The sequence below is a fragment of the Marmota marmota genome, unplaced genomic scaffold (assembly GCF_001458135.2).
Source record: "Marmota marmota marmota unplaced genomic scaffold, marMar, whole genome shotgun sequence".
NCBI classification, from domain to species: domain Eukaryota; kingdom Metazoa; phylum Chordata; class Mammalia; order Rodentia; family Sciuridae; genus Marmota; species Marmota marmota.
Window position 1 is genome coordinate 9,905,177 of NW_025999949.1, and position 24,882 is coordinate 9,930,058.

Consider the following 24,882-nt stretch of genomic DNA (forward strand, 5'->3'; position numbering starts at 1 on the left):
CCCCGCCTTTTTTTTTTTTTTAAAGAAAAGTTTCCCAAATAGTATGAACTAACAAGCATGAATTAAGAGGGCAACAAGACTTACCTCATGACTGGGCTGCAGTCACTTCCTTTGTAGGAGCCCGAGTTGCTACTGCTTGGGGAGGAAGGGGCATAATTGGGATGGATATTAATGGGGCTCAGCTGATTCCTGCACAGCATAGACAGAAGGTCCTTTTCCCGTGGGGATGGTGGACTGTTGCCAGACTTGTGCGATGAGGCTCCATTACTTCGCCCATGGGGACCTCGACTGAAAAAAAAGCATGACAGATTTTTTGTTGCTAGAGTTCTCTGCTTCCTGGTTGCCAAGTTCTGAGCTGTTTCCATCCACCACACCCTTCCACCATATTTGCCTCACCTCAGGCCCACCATGAACTAAACCTCAGAAACCAAGAGCCAAAATAAAGTTTTCCTCTTCTAAGTTGTTCTTGTCAGGTCTTTTGGTCACAGTGACAAAAAACCTGACTAAAACAGAAATCGGCACCAAGAAGTGGGATCACTGCTGTGACTAAGTTGACCATGTGATTCGAAAGTCTTTGGAACTGGTTTATGAAGGAATTTTGAAAAACCAAATGATGTCAGCTGGAGAAGTTTTAGAATGTTATAAGTGGGGCTTAATGGGAAATTCTGGTGAGAGCTCAAAAGACCAAAATGTTGATAGGACTGTGAACAGTAAAGACTGGGCTCATTAAATTTTGGAGAGGAAGGTGGTTTCTATTGGAAATGGAATAGAGGTCATTCATGTTACATTCTGGCAACTGTCTACATATTATCCATTCCTGAGATTTTTCTGTGAGGCTGAATTTAAAAGTACTGGACTAATTGATCTGGTGGAGAAAATTTCAAGGCAGTACAGCATTTAGGCAGTGGCATGAATATTGCTGAGTGCTTTTAGCTAAGTTTACTGTGATAATTAGGAGCAGAAAGATTTGAAGAGCTTTCAGTTTGGCCAGAAAAGTGCAAGTAAAACCGGTAAGAAAGGTGTGATTGTTAAAGAGATTTTAAGCCACCAAAGATATGCTAAGTACTTTACTCAGAGACAATAGGAAAGATGGCTTGAGGGCATTCCAGGAATTAACAAAACTACCCATCCATCTCAGGCTTAAGGGTGTAAAAGTAAAAATTCCTTAGAAGAGATCACAGGATCACCCTGCTTGCACAAGGGCGTCTCTAGGAAGTTTTTTTCATTGTGTTTAGCTGCTCAGGCACTCAGAGGCTACTGGAGGTGTAGTCCCAGAAGGCCTGGATACTGCTCAAGATGATGGCAGACTTTATAGTCAACCATTAATGCTGGTTCTCCAGGAATTCAGGATGCTGGAATTAGGGGAGCATGGAATTTGTTCTACCAAGATTTTAAAGGAAGGCCTGGGAGCCAGGCAACATATAGTGGGGTTGGAATCCCTGCAGGCAGCCCCTGAGAGGATAATGCATAAAAATGTGAAAAGGAAGGTGACCCTGCAGTGGAGACCCCCAAGATTAAAAGATGCCTGTATTGTAGAATGTTTGCTGAGGAAAGCTGCAGGAATTGAGCAGTGACAAATCAAGAGAGAGGCCATGTGGGCTGTAACTAGAAAGGCCATGCACAAGCCTTTTGGAGAGAATGTCTCCATGCCATGTGCCCCAGATGCTAGACAAGAAGCTACAGGGCTTGTTTGCTTAGCTGGATTTTGGTCTTGTTTTGGTCCCACCTGTTCTTTCTGTGCCCTTATTTCTCCCTTTTGGAATGCAAATGTTTACTCTGTGCCATTATATATTGGATATGGATATATATCCATATCCAATTACTTTTGATTTTTATAGGGACTCATGCTGACAGCTTGCTTTGAGTCTTAGAAGAGACTTTGGACTTGGACTTTTGGACAATGCTAAAACTGTTAAGACTATAGGGATTCTTAGAAATGGATTAAATGTGTTTTGCATTGTGAGATGGTCATGGGCTTTGGGGTCCAGTGGTGGAATGTTATGATTTAGATATAAAGTATCCTACAAAAGCTCATGTTTGAGACAATGCAAGAATGTTCAGAGGTGAAGTGACAGGATTAGGAGAGCTTTAACTTAAATCAGCAGATTATCTAGGTGGTAACTGATATGGATCAATTAGATGGAGGAAATAGGCCCCTGGGGGGCATGCCTTTAGGGTTTGTATTTTGTCCTTGGTGAATGGAGCTCTCTTTCTGCTTCATTTTTTTTTTTAATTTATTTTTTTAAAATTTGTTTTAAAAAGTTAGTTATACCTGACAGCAGAATGCATTTCAACTCATTGTACACAAATGGAGCACAGCTTTTCATTTCTCTGGTTGTACACCATGTAGAGTTGCACCATATGTGTAGTCATACATGTACCAAGGGTAATGATGTCCATCTCATTCCACTATCTTTCCTGCCTCCATGCTCTCATCCTACTCCCTCCCTTTTGTCCAGAGTTTCTCCATTCTTCCCATCCTCTGCCCCCTTTCTGCTTCTTAGTTGCCATATCCTGAGCTGCTTCCCTCTGCCACTCCCTTCCACCATGATGTTCTCCCAAACCTTGGGCTCAGAACTACAGAGTCAACTGACTGTGGACTGAACCTCTGAAACTGCCAAAATAAATTTTTCCTCTTTAGAAAGCATTCTTGTTGCTACAGATACTGCAGTGCCAATGTCTTAGCCCTCACTAAAGCTAGTTACCATTGAGGAAATCCAATTCATGGAGTCAAAAGAGACAATCTAATTCTGATGCAAATGTGTCTCTTGAGCTGCCTTTTCCCCACCTGCCTGTTATTTCCCTTTCTGGCATCATTAGCATAAGCAGCCTCTCTTTCTGCTCTTCTTTCAAATAGTTTCTGACCATAAAGCTTGTTTTGGATTAAACCCAATTGCCTGATGGGAATACACACCATGTTAAATACTGATTTGGCTGAGGTTCATTTTGGAGGCTGTTTTGAAGACGTATTTTTTTTCCCAGTACACCTGTTTTGGTTGAAAAATATTTGAGTTTGATTTATGGTGAAGTAAGAAAATTAAGATGATTCATCTGGAGGATAAGAGGAATGGGAATTGCCCACAAAGGAGGAAACATGGAAAAAGAGGCTACCAGAATATATCAAGTCTATAATTTGGTTGGTTGGTTTTGTAGTGCTCGGGATTGAACCTAGGGGCACTCTATCACTGAGCTGCATTTCAAGCCCTTTTTTATTTTTTTTATTTGGAGACAGTTTTGCTAAGTTGCTGAGGTTGGCCTCAAACTGGCGATGCCCCTGCCTTAGCCTTTCAAGATTGGGATTACAAGCATGTTCCAACCACACTTGACTCAAGTCTATAATTTTAACCACTTAATTTTTTTTCTTTTCTGTTCCTCCTCAATGACTTAACACAACCTTCTCATTCAACTACTAAGACGTTGCAACAGCCCCCTCTTCACACCCTTGCCTCTTGCATTGTTCACTACAGCAGCAGGTTGATGTGTGTCTGGAGTAGTCTTTCTGAAATGGAATCTGAATATCACTGTCCTCCTCTAAGCATTGCCTCTACAATGAAGAGCAGCCTCCTTAAGATGGTCACAGGGTCCAATTCACCTTCCCTTTCAACCCATCCTCACCAGCCCTCCTTCCTTCTTCATACTCCACATTCTGAACAACCTAGTTTCCTGAAGAATCCATGGTTATAATCACCTTTATGTTTCTGAATTTATAATCTCCTCTGCCTAGAATGTTATTTGCTCCCTTTCCTACGTCCCTGGATACCAGGATGCCCAGGATGCCTCCTACTTCAGATTCAAAGGAAGCTACTCCAAGAAGCCTTCTCTTATTTTGTCCCCTAGGCCAGGGCAGGTACCTCTCTTGGATACTCCCTAATACTCTGCTAGTTTCCATCCTGAAACTTGTCACATGGTGTCACCATTGCATAGTTCCTTGTCTTGCCTACTGGACTGGGCTTCTTTGAAGGCACGAACACAAACTGTTCTTTTACATCCCCACTACTCCCTGGCACATGGAAAGTGCTCTCTAAATGATCAGTGGATTTGAGTCCTGAAACTGCCACTTATTAGAAGTGAAAAATCAGAAAGGGCATATAAGTGCAGTTGAAAGGTTAAGTGCAACTGACCTGTAGGCTAGTATTACAGGATCTACTTGTTTGGACTTTCCTGTTAATCTAGTTACAGAGATTTGACACCCACTAGTGTAGGGAAGAATCTTGAGAATGTTAAAATTACTTAAACAGGATAAAAGTTTTAGCTTTAGTTTTATTACTTAATGGCATTACAAAAAGAAAGAGGAAGAAGATTCCTTTCATATGGTAGAACTTCTTTTTGAGATTCCCTTCTGTTTGCAATTTTACTTACAGTTTTATCCAACTGAGAGATGTGTGCAAATGTGAATGTGAGTGTGTGTGTGTGGGGGGGGGAGAGGATGTAAATTTGGCTTCCAAACCTTAATTACTGATTTAAAATCAAATATAATTTCAACTAGCTGTCAACCCAGAAAATCACACATAAATGAAACTACCAAATTCTAAAATTAAAAGTTCTTTCATTTTGAAATCATCCAAATACATTCTCTCTCATTTTTGTGAGAAGGGGACATTTTATATGGAACAGATGGGCTCCATGGCTTTGGGACAAACCGACTTCAGCAGGCCAGGAGAGGGAAGAGCCTTATGAGTAGCTAAAAGAAACATGTATTCTGGCTTGGGTTTTCTTTTCCATGCTTCACTTCTAAGCCTGGCATCAGGTAGCCTATTTCTTTATATGACTTCGGAACATGAAGGATTAACCCTTACAAATTAGGAGTGAATGTCAAGAGCTATCCCTAATTTTGATCCAGGGAACTCAATTCTGAGTTAACCTTCACTGAGGACCTTCTGTGACCCTAGTGCTGTTTCAGATCCTTTATGAACTTTGTTTCATTTCACTTGACCATGATCCTACAAGGTGGATGTAGTTCTTTCCTCCCATTTACACATGAAGTAACTGAGGCTCGAGGAAGATAAATGGTCCAAGAACACACAGGTAGCTGGGATTCAAATTCAGATCTTTGTAACTTTTAGACATGTCTCCTAATTTAAAAAAAAAGGCACACATTCCTTTGGGCCTATAAACAGGTGTATTAGGCACTAGCTACACATGTAGTTACTACCTAAAGAATTTACCACAACATATATAATGCAACAAAGCACCAAGGTACACCATTTATGACAAATTAGATGTGGATTTTTGTGGGAATCCATCCCCCTACACAGAACAAAGCAAAGATTCTTCAAGTTATAAAAGGTTACTCAATATAATCAAGACTTCATAAATATCTCAGAAAAGAGATTATGAGACTGTTCTAAAAGAGAAACTACATTGTAAAAGCTATTAGCTCTATTCCTTTATGTTAGCTCAAATGCTAATAAGTATAAGCACAAATTCATCATAGATGATGATTAAAAAAAAAAAAAAACATTTTCAAAGAAGACACTAGGATGCCATGTTTGTCATGGCCATGAACAGAAATGCCCTGTGCTGGTCTCCTCCTCCTCCCCTCAATTTCTTGGTCTGGTGGGCCAGTGCCCAGAGGAGAGGAAATTCTACCAACGCTGTACCCTTCCTGCATCCCTGAACAGAGTAAGTGGAAAGTAAGAGAAAAGAAGAAGTGTAGAAGGAAATCTCATGAGGACCCTGGTGAATTTCTATTCCCTAGCCATGGCACTTCATGTGTCATCACCACAATCACCATCCTCCCTCCCATCATCCCCACCACCACCATCACCATTACCATCACTGTATCTGCAGCAGGAGCAACAGCATCACCACCCATCATCATCATTGTTATGGGTTACACTGTGTCTCCCATCCCCAAGTTTATACAACGAAGCTTTAACTTTCAGGATTTCAGAATGTGATTCCATTTGGAGACAGGGCTTTTAAGGAAGCAACTGAGTTAATCTGTAAGCCAAGGAGGGAGGCCTCAGAAGAAACCAATTCTGCTGACACCTTGATCTTGAACTTCTAGTCTCCAAAATTGTGGGTAAATAAATTTCTGTTTAAGCCACCCATTCTGACATTTTGTTATGTAGCTCTAGCAGACAAATATAATCACTATTATAATCATAATCATCAGTATCAGCATATCTGTTTTACTGACCCTATTTTCTTATAACTACTGAAAAAAATAGCACTATTAACCCTGTTATAAGTCCGGATACCTTATCAAGCAGTCAAATACATTAGCTCATTTAACTCAGTGAGGTAGATTTTATTATTACCTCACTTTCCAGAACAAGAAAACTCAGGCTTTGGATCAGATGCCTAATCAACAATGGAGACTGACCTTGAACCCAAGTTTGTCTGACCCCAGATTTCAATCATCCCCTTCCATTTCTATCTGATTCTGAACAGATTTAAGAAAGACAATTCCTCAGAAGTAGGAGTGAGCCTTCCTTAAATTTGTAATAAGCCTTAAAGGTTTGTTTTTATAGTCATCTGTGAAGAATACTCTCACCTACTCTACCTGTCCCTCACATTTTCAACTCCGTCACCAAAGGTTCTGCTAACCTTCCTCTGCCTCAGGAGAAACCAGACAACTAAAAAGATTACAAGCTACTATTGTTCAGCATGGATACCCGGTTCATCTACAGGAATCACCAGCAAAGCATGGTCCACAAAACAGAGACTATGTGACATGCTTGAGCTACTCTATCATCTATGATGTGCTCTGTGCCCGTATTGGATGAAGAAAGGTAAGGAGTCAGTTTCACTTTTTCAACTATTAACTACTGTTAAATGTGTGAAGTCAATTACTGCTTGGCTACCAGATTCTGGTAGAAGGATATATACGATTTGTCTTATGCTTAAATGTGTCAATTTTTGATCACTTAAAGAAACAATGAATTTCAATCTAGAACATTCTCTCTAAAGTCCTTCTGTATTATTGAAATGTCCCTAGAATTGAATCATAGATGCAAATTCCTTTGAAATGCTTGATAAAATTGGCTTCGTTTTTGGCCTATGTTCTTTGATACCTTGTACCATGGGTATGTGTTAATTTTCTGAATGGGTGAGATAAACGTTTGACTGGTAGACTTAGTCATATCTGATTTATATAGAGAATGTTTATATTCATGCCCTGTGATGCCAGAGGCACTTTATTCCCCAAAGAGGAGGAATCTGAGGATAGAGCAATTGGGTTTTTTCACAGTCGACTCCACTCTTCTTACAGGCTTACCTAGTTTTAGTTTTATTTTTTACAATAAAACTGCACTGGAGGTGTGTCAGATTCCTTTGTGGACGTTAGACAAACCTGCTCACCTGAGAAATAGGAAGTATTTGTTTGCTGCATTCTGGAAATGCAAGCTTCTGGAACCTAAATGCTTTCTCTCCAGAAAGGGATCTTGAAAGTCATACCATTCAACATCCTTTTGACAAATTTGGATATTGTGGCAAAGGAGAGTCAAATGATTTTGAAAAGTCAGAAGAAAGGTGGTCTCCAGGTGGTGGTATGCTGACTCCATCGCTCCCTTAATGTTCCTGCTCAGTGCTCCCTTATCACTGGGGGATCCTGGGACCAATCCTATTATATTCTCTATCCTTTATCTGACTGGTTTTTAAAGTGATTATATCATTTACTATTTGTTGCCTCTCTTGCCCTCCTAAAAAAATATAGCTTTAACGGAGTCTTGTTTACTGCCTTATCTCTAGATCCTGTCTCATAGTAAACACCCAATGAATACTTCTTGAATGAACAATGACACTGGTAGCAGGTAGAGATTCCCCCTCCTGCTAAATGTGATTGGTAGCTTTCATTTTCCTAGAGTCCTCTCCCCCAATTCAAATACCATCAACAGTGAACATTCCATTATGCTTATTGTGCTCCAAGCACTGACTCAACCAGAAACCCTATGTGGAAGGTATCCCTATAATTCAATTTTACAGATTAGGAAACTGAGGCCTAAAGAAGTTAAGCAACTTGCTCAGGGCCTGCTACTCCAAGCAAGGGGTCCCAGCTCCAGAGCCCACATACTCAGCTACTTTGCCTGATTGCGTCTTGCAGTGGTCCCCGCCCTCGCCCACCAACATTACACTTTCTTCACTCCTCCTCCAAGTAAATGCTGGGAGTGATCAGGGGTCACTGCTTCCTTCACAAAGATGAAAAACGCAAGCTCAGCTAGAGGAAAGAAAGGATGAAGTCAGAGGCTTTACAGCTAAAAATGATGGACTCATGAAATGGGAGACTATTAGGTTGGTCCCCAGGTGAGTCAACAGGGCAGTGAGGGAGAGAAGGATGAGTGGACATAGAGCTGAGGACTGGATGGGACACAGCCGTGGGGGCCCAAGACAGGCTCCACATGACCACAGGAAGTGCTGAAAGGAAAAGACCCAATTGCAAATCACTCTAAAATACAAAACAACCAAAAATAAAAACTTCACTGAATAATAACAAATACAAACGGAGGTATAATTCAGGTGCTTCTGTAGAAACATAAGGTACCGGAAAAGCCACCTATAAAGCAGCTTAATTACAGAGCAGGGGACAGTGCCTACTTGCGTGAGAAAGAGGACCGCTTGCTTCCCGTAGTAGACATATGGACCTCAGGAGCTGAAATGCTGCCCGTGCTGCTGGAGGAGCTAAAATCAGCTTCACTACCTGAAAAACAACAGGGGAGAGAAGCATGAGGGAAAGGAAACAGCATCTGCTGGCCAGTGCCCTGCCTGAGGTCCCTGCCGCCTGCACTGCACACACTAACTCAGCAAGGGCCCAAATTCCAGAGCTTCCAGGCTCTCAGTGATTTCTCAGAGCAGACAAGAGAAGGCAGGAGCACAAGGACGTCGTTTCATAAACACAGGCTCGAAGCACAGCCAGGGCTGGTTTCATCTTAATGCCAGTCTTCCAGCAGACTACCAACAATGGCCCAAGGCCAGAGAGAAATGCCCGCCTCCCTGGGTCAGGCTGTCACTCAACAACAACAACGTGCATGCCCAGAGTATAAGCAAAAGGAAAAGCACACTTATTGGTTTAAAAGTAGTTTTGCCAAGACAGTTGATCTTCGGGATTTTGTGGTCAGCTAGTCATAGTTGAATCTGGCACATTAGGTCCAGAGATAGTCAAGCGGTTAGGAGTCAGGAGGAAAGCCAGGCCTGGCAAGTGTTTGACCTGGCAAGATCTGATTACAAACCTGACTTTCTCTGAACTGCAGCTTCAGGTTTTTTTGTTTTGTTTTTTTTTTTTTTTTTTTTTTTTTTTTTTTTTATAAAGAACAGAACCTTGACCAAAAGCAGAACATTAATATTTCCAAACAGAGTGACAGATATGGGACCTGTGACTTATCCCGAAATTCGGAATCTTAGCTTTGGGTTAGCGTTGTTTCTTAGTTCACAAAGATCTTACTACCTTTAGAGTACAGAGCAAAAATTGGGTGTAGGATTATAATAGAAACATACTGTGTGGTAGACTAACATAAATTCATTCTAATGGAAAGCACAGAGTTTTGAAGTAGCAACAATGGAGATACTCCCATAGATTGCCTGGGGAATGAGGGGAGGGTAGAAGAGGCAAGAGAGAACAATAGGAAAAGAGGACTTTTAAAGAGAAAGATAAAAATCCATGTGCTTTTGGAAATAAAATTATACTATTTTATTTGACCTTGTTACTCAACTCCCACCACACAATTTGTGATTTTTCCAGTCTAAAAGCCAGAGAACCAGTTCCCCTTTGTGAGTTGAGGGAAATAAAGTAATCTAAATCCTTGAGTTTCTCACAGCAGTGAACAATGATTATCATCATCATAAGAATTATTTATTGAGTGCTTACTGGGTTCCAGCCCTGTAAGAAATTATTTCTATTCTTTTTGCCATTTAATCTTGGTGGCTTTATAAGGCAGACATTAAACTTCAGAACGCTTCTATGAAAACATGCTTCCTCTTTGGGAAGGCAATGGGAGGGGTCAGGGGAACAGGAAGTTTCCTGAATCAACTAGACATTGTCAACTCCTTAACAGGCCCTGGTGAGCCATAGGAACAAGATAGAGCCAGACTTTGGTCCACTGATAAACAGATTCTTCTCTCTCTCTTTCTCTGAGGAGAAAAAAAAGTCCCTTCTCCAACTTCTAGGGACCCTCAGAAAGTCCAACCTTCCTCTTCTCACCAGATAACAGCTATGCCTCCCAGCTCCTAGCAGAATTTGAAGATTAGGGTGGCAATTTATGAGGACCCAGACCAGCTAGCTATTCCTTCTGGATTGCAGAGACTTTGTCTAATGATGTAAAGAACTCCTGAAGCTCCCTGAACTTAAGTAGTTGCTTCTAAGTAATGCACTGGCTGAATTATAGTTTTACAATCTCAAGGATTCTTGATTGGTAGTGCAATCCAGCAACACACTCTTCATAACAGCCTAATTCAAATAGCTTTGTCTGCTAGCAAATTATCAGGATGGTTATTAAATGATAAAGGTCGGTAATTTTAAAAAATAAAACTGTGGTTGCAGTCACCAGGTTTAAGTTATTATTTTCTAATGTGAAATTATTACTCAGAAACACCCAGTTTTCATTCTTTAAAAGATACAAAAACCCATGAATTATAATTTAATTGCCCGCATAAAAAACAAACTCTAGAACAGAAACAGACAATTGCTGAAAATCCACTGTTGCCTCAGGATGCTTTTGATCTGCAGTGACTATTTTCTGAGCTAAAGATATAACTTTGTTTCATATCCTGGAACTCAATATATTGACTCTTACACATTTGCAGGGCCTAAGGTCACTCTGCCCCAGTAGTTTTCTATCTCATCTTCTGCACATCTGAAAAAGATTATCAGACACATTCAGGATGCCCCATAGCTATATTCCGAACTGTTTGAATATGGTTCTGAAAAATGCACATGCCACTTTACAACTACTTCAGTTTGTGATTTGAAAAATATAAACCATTTCCAGTTTGATAAATACAATGTAAAAATCAATGAGCTCTTTTTAACGATTACACAAGACAAGTAGTTTTATTTTATTTTTGGACAGGATCTGGTCTCAACATTGCAGCTACAGCATCATTGCAGATACTGTAGTTCAGTGTGGTTCTTTTGGGTGACTGAAGTCATACACAGAGAGACCTGACAAACCCAGAACCTGAGTCAGATGGCCTGGACTCAGTTGAACACTACTTCTGCTTACCATTTGGAGGACTTTAGACAAATCACTTCACCTTTCTGTGGCTCAGTTTCCTTATTTGTTAAGTAGAAATAATAATGATAGCAATTGTTTCAAAGAGTTATTAATATACACATAATATATAGCTTAGAGAAGCAACTGACTCATCATAAGCTCTGAATAAATGTTAGCTATTATTATCATTCTAGAGGGGTTAAAAAGGCACCTTTTGTTATTTTTTTGTAGACAATTAAATTTTTTTTTGAAAATTCAGCAATGATCAAAAAGGAGAAATAAAATCTATAATTCCATCACCAAAAAATGACTATAGTTAAACCTTTGGCATATAACTATTCACCATCCAAACTTAACACATTATTATATAACCTACTTAATTTTTTTTAATAATACATGAATATCTCTAACACATACCACATTTTTAACAAAATCAATGATATGTAAGCTAAGTCCAATTTTTGTATTATCAGAAACAAACATTATATACCAGAAACTGTCCTAAGCACCTATTACATATTAACTCATTTATTTTTCATGAAGTAGGGACAATTATCAGTCCCTTTTATAGATGAGAGAGAGGGTGGGAGGAAAGAATGGCGTACACAAAGAGACACAACTAATACAAAGAATGGAATCCAGGTCTTCTGCCCCCAGGTACCATGCTCTTAAACCTATACTAATGTTCAATATTCTTGGGAAGATATATGTATATATTTCTCTGCTTGTTGATCTCTATAAATTCCTAAAAAAGTAGAGTTTTAAGCCAAAGGATATGCTCAAATTGAAAGATAAAACACACTCCACATCTGTAGGGATTTGGGGATGGCACTGGCCTAACGTCAAGACATTATTTGCCTCATTTGTCTGCATGTAGATATCCAATTGGAAAATCTCTGATATCATTGGAAATACTGCAGTGGAACTTGGGACACTATTTAGCCATTGAAAACTGTGTTTGAGAGGCCGAAAGGAACTTTAAAATAAAGCATATCCAAGTCATTCTCATCAGCACTGCCTTTGTCCCTCATAAAACTGTCTTTAGTCAGCTGCAAGATTGATGCTCCAGGGTTCCAGGACTCAATAGGGAGGATGAGTGTGGTGACAGAGCAACCCTGCCATCTACCAAGTACTTCCTAAGGCCGAACTCTGGGTGACGAAGCACCTGCAGCAGAGGGTACTGTTCCAGTCATCAAGAAGCTATGCCTGGAGGCCTCCCAAAGTGCTAGTGCTGTTTGGTTTGGTCGTACTGCTGGATTCTTTTGCGAGGTGTTGTGTTTCTTAATAACGTTAGTCATAAGCTCCTAGTGTGCATGTGGTTAAGACCAGGGAAGTAGAGAAGAAAAAATGGGAACAAAAGGACTATGTGCTGAGCTGGTTGTGGAGGTGCACACCTGTAATCCCAGCTACCTGGGATTGTTGGAACAGGAGTACTAGAAGTTCCAGATCAGCAACTTAGTGAGACCCTTTTTAATATATATTTTTTAAATTTTTTATAAAAAATTAAAAGAACCGGGGGGCATAGCTCAGTGATAAAGTGCCTCTGGGTTCAATCCCTGGGCAATACCAAAAAACAAAGCCAAAACTGATGACTAGGCTTATTAACATGGAAGGAAAAACCTGGGAATGAAGTAAATCTCTTTTAGAAAATATTTTCACAGTGCTGGGCATTGAACTCAGGGCTTTGCTATGCTAGACAGGTGCTCTACCATGAGCTACATCCCCAGCTATGGACTTATTTTTAAAACACTGCCTGTAATCAGGTCTCCTAGGACATTATTATTTTTGCCTGCCTTCTGGATACTATGGAGTCCTCATATGTCACAACACCCAAGGCCTCTGAGAACACAGCGACCCTGCTATCTACTAAGCTGTATTAAGCCATTTGAAACCATTGATTTCAGAAACTCCAAACCCTCCGTTTTCCTTTGTCACTGAAAAGCTATTAAATTAATTCAGGTTGACCATCTAATATCCCCACCTCAAATAGAGGCAGCAAATTTAAAAAAGGAAAAAAACATTAGTTTCCCACCCCTTCATCTCCCAGCCTTCCCCCGCCCCCAACATACACAAAGATATGCAGCTCTTTTATTTAAAGGTCTCTAGGGAGGAGAGAGGAGCCACTTTCACTGAAGCCAAGCACAGCTATCAGGAAGCAGCTGGAGCAGGGAACACATGCAATAACAGCAGACACTATTAAAATGAGATGCTCTGAAGTAGATCAGAAGGGTAGACTCTTAGCTGCAAAGCCTGGGGGTCCAGCCAAGGAGTGAAAGAAACTCTCTACAAACAAACAGGACTTTCCTTTTAGTTCTTGCAACCCCCACTTTCCTGAACCCCCACTGATACTTATTTCAGAAAGAGAGTATCTATAAAAGATCAATAAATTGATTGAAGACACATAGGCAGATTTTCTTCCATTTCAGAATAGAAGTCTTCTTGAAAAATTATAAATATAATTTCCATTTACATCATAAATTCAGAAATGATTTATCTTCATTGTGACTGATGTTCAATTGTTGGAGCTGCCATATATTTAAAAACATATGAACATTTAGAAGCAAAGGAGAACTTCAAATTTAAAGTATTTAGAAGCAAATAATTTCTATTGATAGATCTAATTACATAAAAATAAAACTGCTTATGGAAAAATAACATAGTCAAAGACAAATGGTCCAACATATGATAAAAGGCTAATTTCTTTTACCCCAAATTCATACTAATTAGAAAAATAACTAACAGAAAAATGGGCAAAAGACACGAACAGATAGATAACAGGGGGGGAAAGGCTAATATATATGGAAAGCTATATAATCTCACTTATTAAATTAAATATGTAAATGAAAACAAGGAAATTTTTTCACCTAAAAGATTGGCCAAAAAAAAAACTTGGATAATATGTGTTCTGCTAAGGGTCTGTGAAAGCAGACACTGAGATACAGTTTAAGAGTGTGAACTGATACTAGCTGCATAGAAAAGAAAACTGGATGGCTAGGAATTTATACTGCACAGACAACCTTATGGTTCATCAACAGTGACTGGTTAAATCAGGTGGTAGAGCAGCCTGAGAGAGCATTCTGCAATCATGAAAACGAGTGATGTGAACCTCTGTGTGTTGAAGTGAAAGGACCTCAAAGACCTGCTGTTAGTTGAGAAGAACAAGATGCAGCACAGTGGGCGAGGCATGTCTGCTTTTGTGTAAATAAATCCTCGAATCATATGCAACCTTCTATGTGCATAGAACATTCTTCCTAACCCAGATACAGTGGCACATGCCTGTGATCCCAGCAACTCTGGAGGCTGAGGCAGGAGCATGGCAAGACCCTGTCTCAAAATAAACAAATATACAAAAAAACCCAAAGGGGATTGGGAAAGTAGCTGAGTGGTAAAGTATCCCTGGGTTCAATTCCCACTACCCCTCCAAAAAAACAAACCATAAAATAAAAAAAGTGTCCTTGAAGGATGAAAAAATATCTGTTAATAGTAGTTTCCCTTGGGTGTGGGAACAGGCAGATATAAAAAAAAAGATTCATTTTCATTTTATCATCTTTCTGAGTTATTTGGCTTTCCTAACCATCTCTCACACACACAAAAACAGGGTGTTACTTATAGAAAATTTAGGATTTTTTTCTTTTAAAAAATTAAACATTTTAAGAAAAACATTTTTATAATACAAGTAATTGTACCTTAGAATGTAGTATTTTGATTACTTTGTAATCAAGTCTCCTGTGTTTGAATCTTGGCTCTTCTATTTAACTCTCTGTGGAGCCTTGGGCAAGTTACTTAGCTTCTCCCTGCCTTAATTTCCTCATCTGTTAAATGGAGATGAGGATACTAATAGTCGATATTGCTAAGTGATTGTGAAATATGCTAAGAAATGAGAACAATCCCTGGCATACAGCAAGAACTGTATTATTATTTTAGCTAGAACTAATGGTACAGGGGCTCAAGGGCCAGAAGAGGCCTTTTCAAACAATATATCTTTCCCTTAAAAAGACCAATAAGAGGAAATGACTTGTTCTAACCAAAGTCATACTTTTGTTTTTCAGTTGTTGATAGACCTTCGTTTTATTTATTTATATGTGGTGATGAGAATCAAACCTAGTTCCTCACATATGCTAGACAAGTGCACTGCTGCTGAGCCCCAGCCCCAAGTCATATGTTTTTATAATCAATCTTTACAAAAGTAGTTTTCCCTCTGCCATTGTTCAGTGAAGAGCAGTTTCTATTTAAACAATAGGGTGTTTCTAAAGTTAGGGGATCCTGAATCACACTCCCCATGGACTGCTCCAAAAAGCTCCAGAGTTGCCCTGGGTCAGAACCCAGTCTTCACAAAGCCCCAGGGAAAATATGAGTAGATTTACTCAGAGCGCTCAGCACAGGAGGGTCTCCTCAGTCAGGTGGTTTCGAAGTCTGAGATAAGGCAGGAGGAAGCATGCAGGGGGTGGCCCTAGGAAAGCCAGAGTCAAGGACAGCTCCAAGCTCCACCTTGTTCACGTGCCCATCTTGGGCTGAGTCAGCTACCAATCCTTGGCAGAAAAGCAGGCAGTCCACCTGCTGACTGAGAAAATGATAAACACAGAGGGTAATGAAACATCAATAAAGGACAGGGAAGAGAAAATTTTTGACTAGAAGATGCTATAAATCTTTTTCACCAGGTGTTTGGTTTTGCCAAAGTATTTTTTAACTTCTCCATGCCTTAATTTCTCCATTTAAGTATATATGTGTGTATATACATACACGTTTTTAAAGGTTAACTTATTGTTTATTGAACAAATATTTACTGAACACTTGTCATGTGTCAGACCCTGCTCTGGGCGTGGGCATAATAATTCCAAACTTACAGGCTGTGTGAAGATGGAATGAGTTAATAGGAAGTGTCTGACACACTCAATGATATCCACCTACACTTATTAATACCAGGCAAGGTGGCACATGCTTGTAATTGCCTTCTAGGGAGACTGAGGCAGGAGGATCACAAGTGTGAGGCCAACCTGGGCAACTCTGAAAGACCCTCACTAACTCAGCCTGCCTCAAAATAAAACTTAAAAAGGCTGGGGATGTGGCTCATGGGTAGAGGACTCCTGGGTTTAATACCTAGTACTGTAACAAATAATAATTCCCATGCCTTACCATGCCTAAGAATCATCTGGGGAGTTTAATGACACTGATTCTTTCTGGGCAATACTGAATTTCAGTTCAGAAAATCTAAGAGGATGAGAACTCAGAAATCTGCATTGTTAATAACTGCTGTAGATTAATGTGCAGTGGGTGGTCCTGAACCATGCTGTGAAGAAGAGCGCTCCAAAGAGAAGGAACACTGGATTTCCTTTTCAAGTTCTATTACAATACAGAACTTTCTTCAGTATGAAGTGAGAGGTGAGTTAGCAAAAGCTAAAACGGAGGGCAAAGTACCCAGGAGAAAAGAATTTAACCTGTGAAGTGACCTCTACTCTTTTAGGTCTCCAGGAACACTTTCCCAGGGCAAATCCATTTTCAAAGACCTGGAAGGGAACATAGGGACATACACAAGGCACAGGTTGTTCAAAACTGGGCCATGTCCAGCCAAACTCATGTAACAAAGTTTGGTTTGCAAAGCTAGTAGGATGCTAGCAACTGATCCATGGTTTGAGGTCTTCATAATCCTCTTTTAAATGAAGAACCAACCAGTGTGCAGTTGGGGATGTCAAACAACATTCAGCAGAGAACACCATCTCAGAGCCCAGCACACATGGCTGCTGGGTTACTCCTTTAACCCTAACCTGCTGTCTTCAGTGTGGTCCACATGTCCATGACAGACAGCACCAAAGGAACCAAGCATCCTTCATCATAGAATCAGCAACAAGTCCTTTGGTGGATGGGCTCCAGGGACAGCCTTCTCCGCCACTGCCTTTCACTGAATAGACTGGGAAGGGTGGCATCCACAGTGGCCATGAACTTCATCCTAACTGATTATCTTGGGGACCTAGTAATAACAGGTCACATCCTCCCTGAAGTATTTTCCAGACTCTAACGTGGTAGTTGTCTTTGAAATCTTGTCAAAGTTACTGAATCAAACAGAGTTTCTGCCCCTTCAACAAAGGTAGTGGGAAAGGCTACTGCTTCTATTTAAGGAAAAGTGTTTATTCAGTGTTTACCAAAATGAGATGCCTGTCCTCTATGTCTGGCTGCAAAACCTAAATCAGAGAAAAGCAGGACAGAAAGGTGGTAGTGGGCGGGTGTGGAGCAAGGTGCCATGTGGAAAAGTTAAGGCGAGGTTGCGTATTGAAGCATGGGAAAGAAAAATGGAGACTGAGACACCATCAATGGTAATAAGTCAGATCAGAGCTGTGACTTCAAGTCCAGATCATAATCGGGAAGGAAAGACGGGAATGCTTTTGGAGCCCCTTCCTTCGTCACTCTTCTCAGTAAGAGGGTGCTGTCTTGCATTTCTAGATCTGAATGACAGAAAAACTCCCACTTGCTGGGAAAGAGAAGACATAATTTAAAACTCATTGCCAAGGCATCCAAGGGGACTCTGAAATCACATGTTTTCCCCTCACTTGTGCATTTAGGTACTTTTAAAAATCGCCTCTAAGACTAATAGCCTAGACTGCCTCCCCTCCTGTTTGTCCCCACTGGTCAGCCACCTCATTATATGCCACAATCCACTCTGGACTCACAGGTTCCCAGCCACCCATGGCAGCAGCACTGGGAGCTTCCTATTTCACAATCCTCTCAGAACTTGACTGCAGATTGGCTCATTCCCTTGGTCTTCTCGGCAGCACTGACCTCGGCCATTATGCCATTTAAATGGAACAGAATCACAACGCTGAACTTGGTTGGATACTAATAGCTTGGTCTGCTAGCAAATTATCAAGATGGTTATTAAATGATAAAGGTTGGTAATTTTCAAAAATTAAATGTGGTTTAAACTGTGGTTGCAGTCACCAGGTTTAAGTTATTTTATTTTCTAATGTGAAATTATTACACAGAAACACCCAGTTTTCATTCCTTAGAAGATACAAAACCCCATGAATTATAATTTAACTGCCTGCATATAAAGCAAACTCTAGAACAGAAACAGACAATTGCTGAAAATCCACTGTTGCCTCAGGATGCTGAGCAACATCTTGATATCCATTCAACCCGATTCATGAATATTTCTTCTCTCTTACTTGCTTGAATTTTTAATCTCCATGAAGTTGTTGCTCTTTGCTTTTTATGAACAGCCACATTTACTATCTATGTGACCATGGGAAAGGCATTTAATCTCTCTATGCCTCATTTTCATCTCTGAAAAGAGGACAATAACATAATAATATAATAATATATCTATATCTCACAGAGTTGTTGTAAGAATCATGTAAATTAATTCATGTAAAACCTGTTTTTTAAGAAAAGTGCCTGGCAATCCATAAGCACTTTACAATATTGCCACTATCTTATTTTTTCTTATAATTTCCTCTCTGAACCACATTATGGCTTGGATATAAAATGTCCTCCAAAGACTCATTTGTTGGAGGGCTTGGTCCCCAATGCCGTGATGTTCAGAGACAGGGATTTGGAGAAGTGACTAGATCATTAAGGGTGCTGCCCTCATGAGGGATTAATTCTTTAAGGGATTCATAATTTGAGTGGACTCTTGGGAGATAGTGGAAAGTGTATGAGGTAGGACCTAGCAGAAGGCAGTGGGTCCTTGGAGTTTTGCCCATGGAGACCATGTCTTGTCCCAGGATCCTCTCTCTCTCTCTCTCTCTCTCTCTCTCTCTCTCTCTCTATCTCTCCCTGTCTACTTCCTGGCTGCCATGCATGAGCTAGCAGCTTCCCTCTGCCTCACCCTTCCACCAAGATGTTCTGCCTTACCTCAGGCCCAAAGCAATGAAGCCGGTTACCATGGACTTACACCTTTAAAACCTTGAGCCAGAATAAACCTTTCCTCCTTTAAGTTGTTCTTATTGGGCATTTCAGTCATGGTGATGAAAAGCCAACTAATATTCCATATCTGGGTCCCAATACTTTTGAGGCAAAAATCAGGGAGACAAGATTTGGAGCAGGGTCTCCTGATGAGGGAATGCTGTCATGTGGGGAAGATGGATCATAAGGATTTTTCCCTCTCCCTTTATAAATCCATGAATGAATTCTCAGATGTTGGCTGTGTTGACCTAACTCTCTAACTTCGCAGGAAGACCTGTGGCACACTAAACGATAAGGGGTAGCTAATTATCAAACCCTTCTGGTAGGGTCTGAGGATCACAAATTATACACTGTAGGAGCCAACATCTTAACAACAGTGAGATTTCATTAATTCATATTTGTATGTCCTACAGCTCTTTGCATATCTAGCAAGTTGAAACCCTAATCCTGGCTTCAGAAAGAGGCAAATGTCTTAGGAGGGACATAAATTTCTCAAAAAAGTCAAAAAGGCAAACACTGTTTCCAACTAGTAGGACTAGACTTGATGCAGAAGACACACAGATCTACCTACATTTGCAAACCATTCACAACTATTCAAGTCTGTGACATGCAGAAGGAGATGGTCACAAGACAAAGGGAACTGTAGTCTATGGAGGGAGTAATACTGGAAAAGGGAGAGGTAACCACCCCAGGGAATGAGGTCACAAAAGCATCTTGTAGGCAGACTAGTTAAAAGCCTCCTAAGACCCAGGCCCCAGTGTTTGTGACTGGTGAAATTAAGAGTCATTTGTCTTTTTTCATTCTCCAAAATTTGTCTTCACTTCTCTGAGACAACTTGCAAAAACATTACCTTTCTCAGAAAGGTGGATCCAAGAAACGGAGACATAGGATTTTCCTACCCAGGGATACTACTGCCACAGTTCTGTCTGAAGTAGTTCTACTAACAGCCTCTAATGGTCTCCATTTATAATGGGAACAAGTGACATGAGAGATGGGAGAAAGAGTCAAAAGGCTCAGGTCATAGAGTTCTGTGTGGAAACCAAGCATGCTATTTTTCTACAAAAGAGTGACATTTCATTATTTTATCTGCAACCCAGAAAGCTGTTTTCTTATTTTTTTTTCTTTTTGGTATGAATTTCAGATGCACAGAAATGGATTAATTATAATCCTTGATTTTTTGACATACACTCATCAATGGCCAGATTTATTTACTGAATATTTGTTTTGGTTATGTATTTATGTTGAAAATTATAATAAATGATGGAATCAACACCAGTCATCAAAATTACTGAGATGAACTTACAGCTACTTATGTGATCCATCCCCATCCTATCTCTTGTTCACCATTTTCATTTACAAAGAATTATCACATCTATTGGTATTCCTAAAAAGTTTAATACGACTGTTTCTTATTTTGTTTTTAACTTTTTAATGAACAGACTATCATGATGTATATAAGCTTTGGAGACAATTTTCACTCAATATTATATTGCTAAAATTTTCCTTATAGTTGTAAAGCATTCACTTGACTACTGTATAATATTTAGTGTATGATTTATACCTCAATTTTATTTCTTCATTCTTCTGATGATGCGAGAATGAGTTGGATTTATCACATTTACTCAGCTAGATTTTCCATTCTTACAAACATTTTTTTTATATTTCCAGAGGCAAAATAGAGTATTCATAGACAAAAAGAAATGCTCTGTGGATTATCTATCCTTGCACATTTGCCCTTACATCCCTTTCAAAGCCTTTCCCTGTTTTTATGGAGAACTAAAAGTTAAAACTATAATATTTGCTTTACACTATCCCAGTTTTAGAATCCAACATGCCTAGGTGACTTTTCAGACCTAAAAGATCAGGAAAATTAGCTGGTAACCTGTCAGGCTTGGCTAGGTCACTCCACGACCCTGTTCCTTACCTTGACAAGGAGACCAGCCCACGGATGTGAGAAGATAATCCAGTTACTGGATTATTCATCCAACCTCACTGAAGGAGACAATTCTTGCTCCAGGGAGGTGATAGGAGACCTTCCTTGTGAATACATGTGATATTGAATGTAGCCCAGAACTTGTTCCTAGTTCCAAGGCCAAACATTAGCAACGAGTTGCAAGTGAAGGAAACATTGGAGTTGCAAACCAGGCCTCATTGTTTTGAAGATGGAGAAGCCACCATGAAAAGTCTACATTAGAAAGCAATTGCCCTATTTCAGAAATGTTCAAGATTTCTGTCTTTTGATTGTAATCTAAGCATCTCCACACTAAAGCTGACAGATGTCTCTTCAAAATGTCTGTGAAATTAAGTAACTTGATTTGTGGAGCAGACAAGGCAATTATGGGACAGATTTTAAACCATTTTCTGCTTGTAAGTTCACCAATCATTCTCTCATCCCTCTAAGAGATTCTCACAAGTATGGTCCCAAACCAGTAGCATCAGCATCTCCTGGGAACATGTTTCCAACTCACGGAGAAATAGTCCTCATGAACTTACAGGCAGAAGCAGGGCCCAGTACTGTAGGTTTAAATACATTCTCCAGTTATATGGAAACCAAACTTTAAGACCACTACTAGAATCACCCATACCAGAGGTCCCTTGTACAGCGGCTTTCTCATAGGCTGCCTGAGAAAGCAGGAACAGAAGGTTTGATAGTTATTTAAATATAGTTACATACTGTAGTATACACTTTGGGAATCATTTTTGAACATTTCACAATGAAAATGAGCCAACTGCTTAATTTACTTGGCATACTACTAGGTGGTACTAACTATGCTTCATAGAATTATATATATCACAGCAGTGGTTAAGAGCAAGTTCTAGCATCAGTAGGTCCAGAGTTCAAATATCTGTTTTTCATGACAGAGTGACCTCAGGCAGTTGTTTAAACTCACTATGCTTCAGTGTCTCACTCTAAAAAGGGGGAGGGGACTACCTAGTGCATGGGTCAGTTGTAAGAATTAAGTGTCATAATGTTTCACTACAAGTGCACAGTAAGTGTCCATCATTATCATTAGCCTATTTATCTGTGTGTTTTGGAAGTACGCTGCTGAAGAGTTTCTCTAAGGATTCTTGCTTGTGGACATCATGGACTTTTTTTTTTTTTTTTTTTTTTTAAAGCAAGTCTTAAGGTAAAGTGTTTATTAAATAGCCAAACTAAAACAAGTGAAAAGTTTAGTACTGGTTCTCTCAATAATGGCTAGGAATGGCTTACTGTGTGCATACACTATGCAAAGTGCTTTACACACATCCTCATTTAATCTTCACATCAAGTCTATGAAATAGATACAGCAGTTTTCCCATTTTACAGACAAGGGAAGGAGAGCACACATAACTTGCTCAGAGTCACACAGCTCATACATGGTAAAGCTGGGAAGGGAAATGCCACAATGATGAATGCTTCAAAATGACACCTGTGTGGGTTTTTCAAAATATGCCTGTGTGGGACTTCAAAAGATTAGGAAATTTTGTTCCCCTGTGTTCGCTAGCTTGATTTTGCAAAGAGCTGAAACTTTAGAAAGAACATTTACAGCTGGCCACGGTGCTGCACCGCCTGTAATCCCAGCGGCTCAGGAGTCTGAGGCAGGAGGATCACAAGTTCAAAGCCAGCCTCAGCAACTTAGTGAGGCCTTAGGTAACTTAGTGAGACCCTGTCTCATAGCAAAATAAAAAATAAAAAAAAGGGCCGGGCACAGTGGCACATGCCTGTAATATCAGCAGCTTGGGAGGCTGAGGCAGGAGGATCACAGGTTCAAACACAGCCTCAGCAAAAGCAAGGCACTAAGCAACTCAGTGAGACCCTGTCTCTAAATAAAATACAAAATACGGCTGGGATATTGCTCAGTGGTCGAGTGTCCTTGAGGTCAACCCTGGTACGAAAAAAATTAAAAATTAAAAAAAAAAGGGCTGGAGATGTGGCTCAGTTGCTAAGCACTCCTGGGTTCAATGAAAGGAAGGAAGGAAGGGAGGGAGGAAGAAAGAGAGAGAGAAAGAGAGAAAGAAAGATAGAAAGAGAGAGAAAGAGAGAAAGAAAGACAGAGAAAGAAAGAAAGAGAGAGAAAGAAAAAGAGAGAGAGAAAGAGAGAAAGAAAGAAAGAGGGGGGGGAGAGAGAGAGAGAGAGAGAGAGAAAGAGCATTTACAATCAATCTGCAACAAATGTCTCAACAAGATTTTCTGCATTCTGCTCTGCATCACCAATGATGGAGCAAACAATTAGTGAACAAAGACCAGACTAGCAAGGAGCTAGCTCTTTCTCAGCACCGGAACCCTCAGGGCTTTCATCAAAGACATTGGGACTGAATCTTCATTCTCAAGCAAAAAGTTAACATAGCATAAATATATTTATAAGAAACCTTTCCATATTATAATATCAAATAGGAGTTTGTTGTGGTGTGGTCTGAGGACCACCTGCATCAGTATCACCTGGACTGTTTGTTAAAAATACAGATTCCTGACTCATACTCCAGATATGATAACTGAAAATTTCATCCACATTGTTACAAACGGCCCAGATAATCTTCATGGACAGGAAAGTTGGGAGAATTACTCCAGTAAAGGGGTCTATGTTTTCAATATGTCACTACAAATTGTGGTCAGCTGTTGCACCCTGTCTCTTGTCCAAAACCCTTATCACTTCTTATCCACAGTTACTGAAACAGCTCGCACTGTGCCCAGCTGCTGAGTGGCTCTGAGAACTTTGTCTTCTGTACAGCTCCAGAGCATAAATCTCATTAGATGACTCCCTTGTTAAAACCCTTCAATGGGCTTGTGTGTCCTTAAGACAAAGTCCAAACTCCTTAGCATGATTCACAAGACCTTTACAAGCTCTTTGGCTCCTGCGACACTCTGGCCAGCAAAGCCGTTTCCTAAGGGTAGCACCAGTCTCTAGCTGCCCAGTTTTCACACATACCCCTCCAACAATATTATTTTCTTTTTCTCTGGACCTGGCTAACTATACTAACTTGCTCATCACCATTCAGTTCAGCCTTGACCTTCAGTTTCCTCAGCAATGGATTAGATGCCCCTCCTTTATGCACTCACCTCACCCAGAATTCAACAAGAGTTTCTCACATTGGATTGTAAATTGCCTATTTGCTTTAACACATGTTCAATATCTACCCCAGAGACTAATGCGGGATTTAGCACAAAGTAGGGGCTGTTGCCTTCAAAGATTTCATGGCCTTAAAGTTTCACCCTTGGCAATCAGTGATGTCTCCTGGAAGGGGCCTTAACCGAGTTACCTTCCTCCTTCTCCTATTCCCCCTTTAGGGGAGCCAACAGACTGATGTTATTTACGATAAATTAGGATCAAAATATTCCCCCATTCCTATCCTCACCCCATATGCTTAAGTCTCTTAAAACTCAAGGTTTCAGTCCAGGATACGATCATGTAAAAAACAAGCAGACCAGGAAGACTTCTGTCTTGTGCATCACTGCACCCATGAGCCAAGTACAGTGCTGTGGACTCAGAAGAATTACTTAATGAATGAGAGAAGAAAGGTTCTGAAAGGACCTGCAGATATGATTGTGGAAACAGTGTCACCAACTTTTGAGAAATCACAAAGAAAGAGGTAGCAGGTTGGAAATGGGACCAAAAAAATATGCAGGGTTCTACAGAGAAAAATAAATTCTGAAAAACCACAATTGCTATGTGTGATGTTGATCACCAGTGAAGTGTAGAAAAAGTCCTTTAGTAAGGCAAGAAAGAGCCAGCAGGAGTTCACTGAGAGCCATATACAATAAAACAATTCTCACATCCTTTTCTGACAGAGTTATGATTGCCATGTAACTCTCATATCTGGAGTTCAGTAGACATTTAATACAAACATTCAGGATACT

General features: G+C 40.1%; 1 protein-coding gene across 9 annotated transcripts in view; it reads right to left on the minus strand.

Moving 5' to 3' along the window:
- The window catches only part of Sybu (syntabulin), a 101,558-nt gene that overhangs the window by 5,478 nt on the left and 71,198 nt on the right, over nt 1-24,882 (minus strand). For all 9 annotated transcript variants that reach the window (XM_048802025.1, XM_048802024.1, XM_048802026.1 and 6 more), the window contains 2 exons: nt 8,539-8,641; nt 85-288 (listed from right to left, as the gene is read on the minus strand). In XM_048802025.1, the coding sequence (XP_048657982.1) occupies nt 85-288; nt 8,539-8,641 (307 nt within the window). The remainder of the gene's footprint in view (nt 1-84; nt 289-8,538; nt 8,642-24,882) is intronic.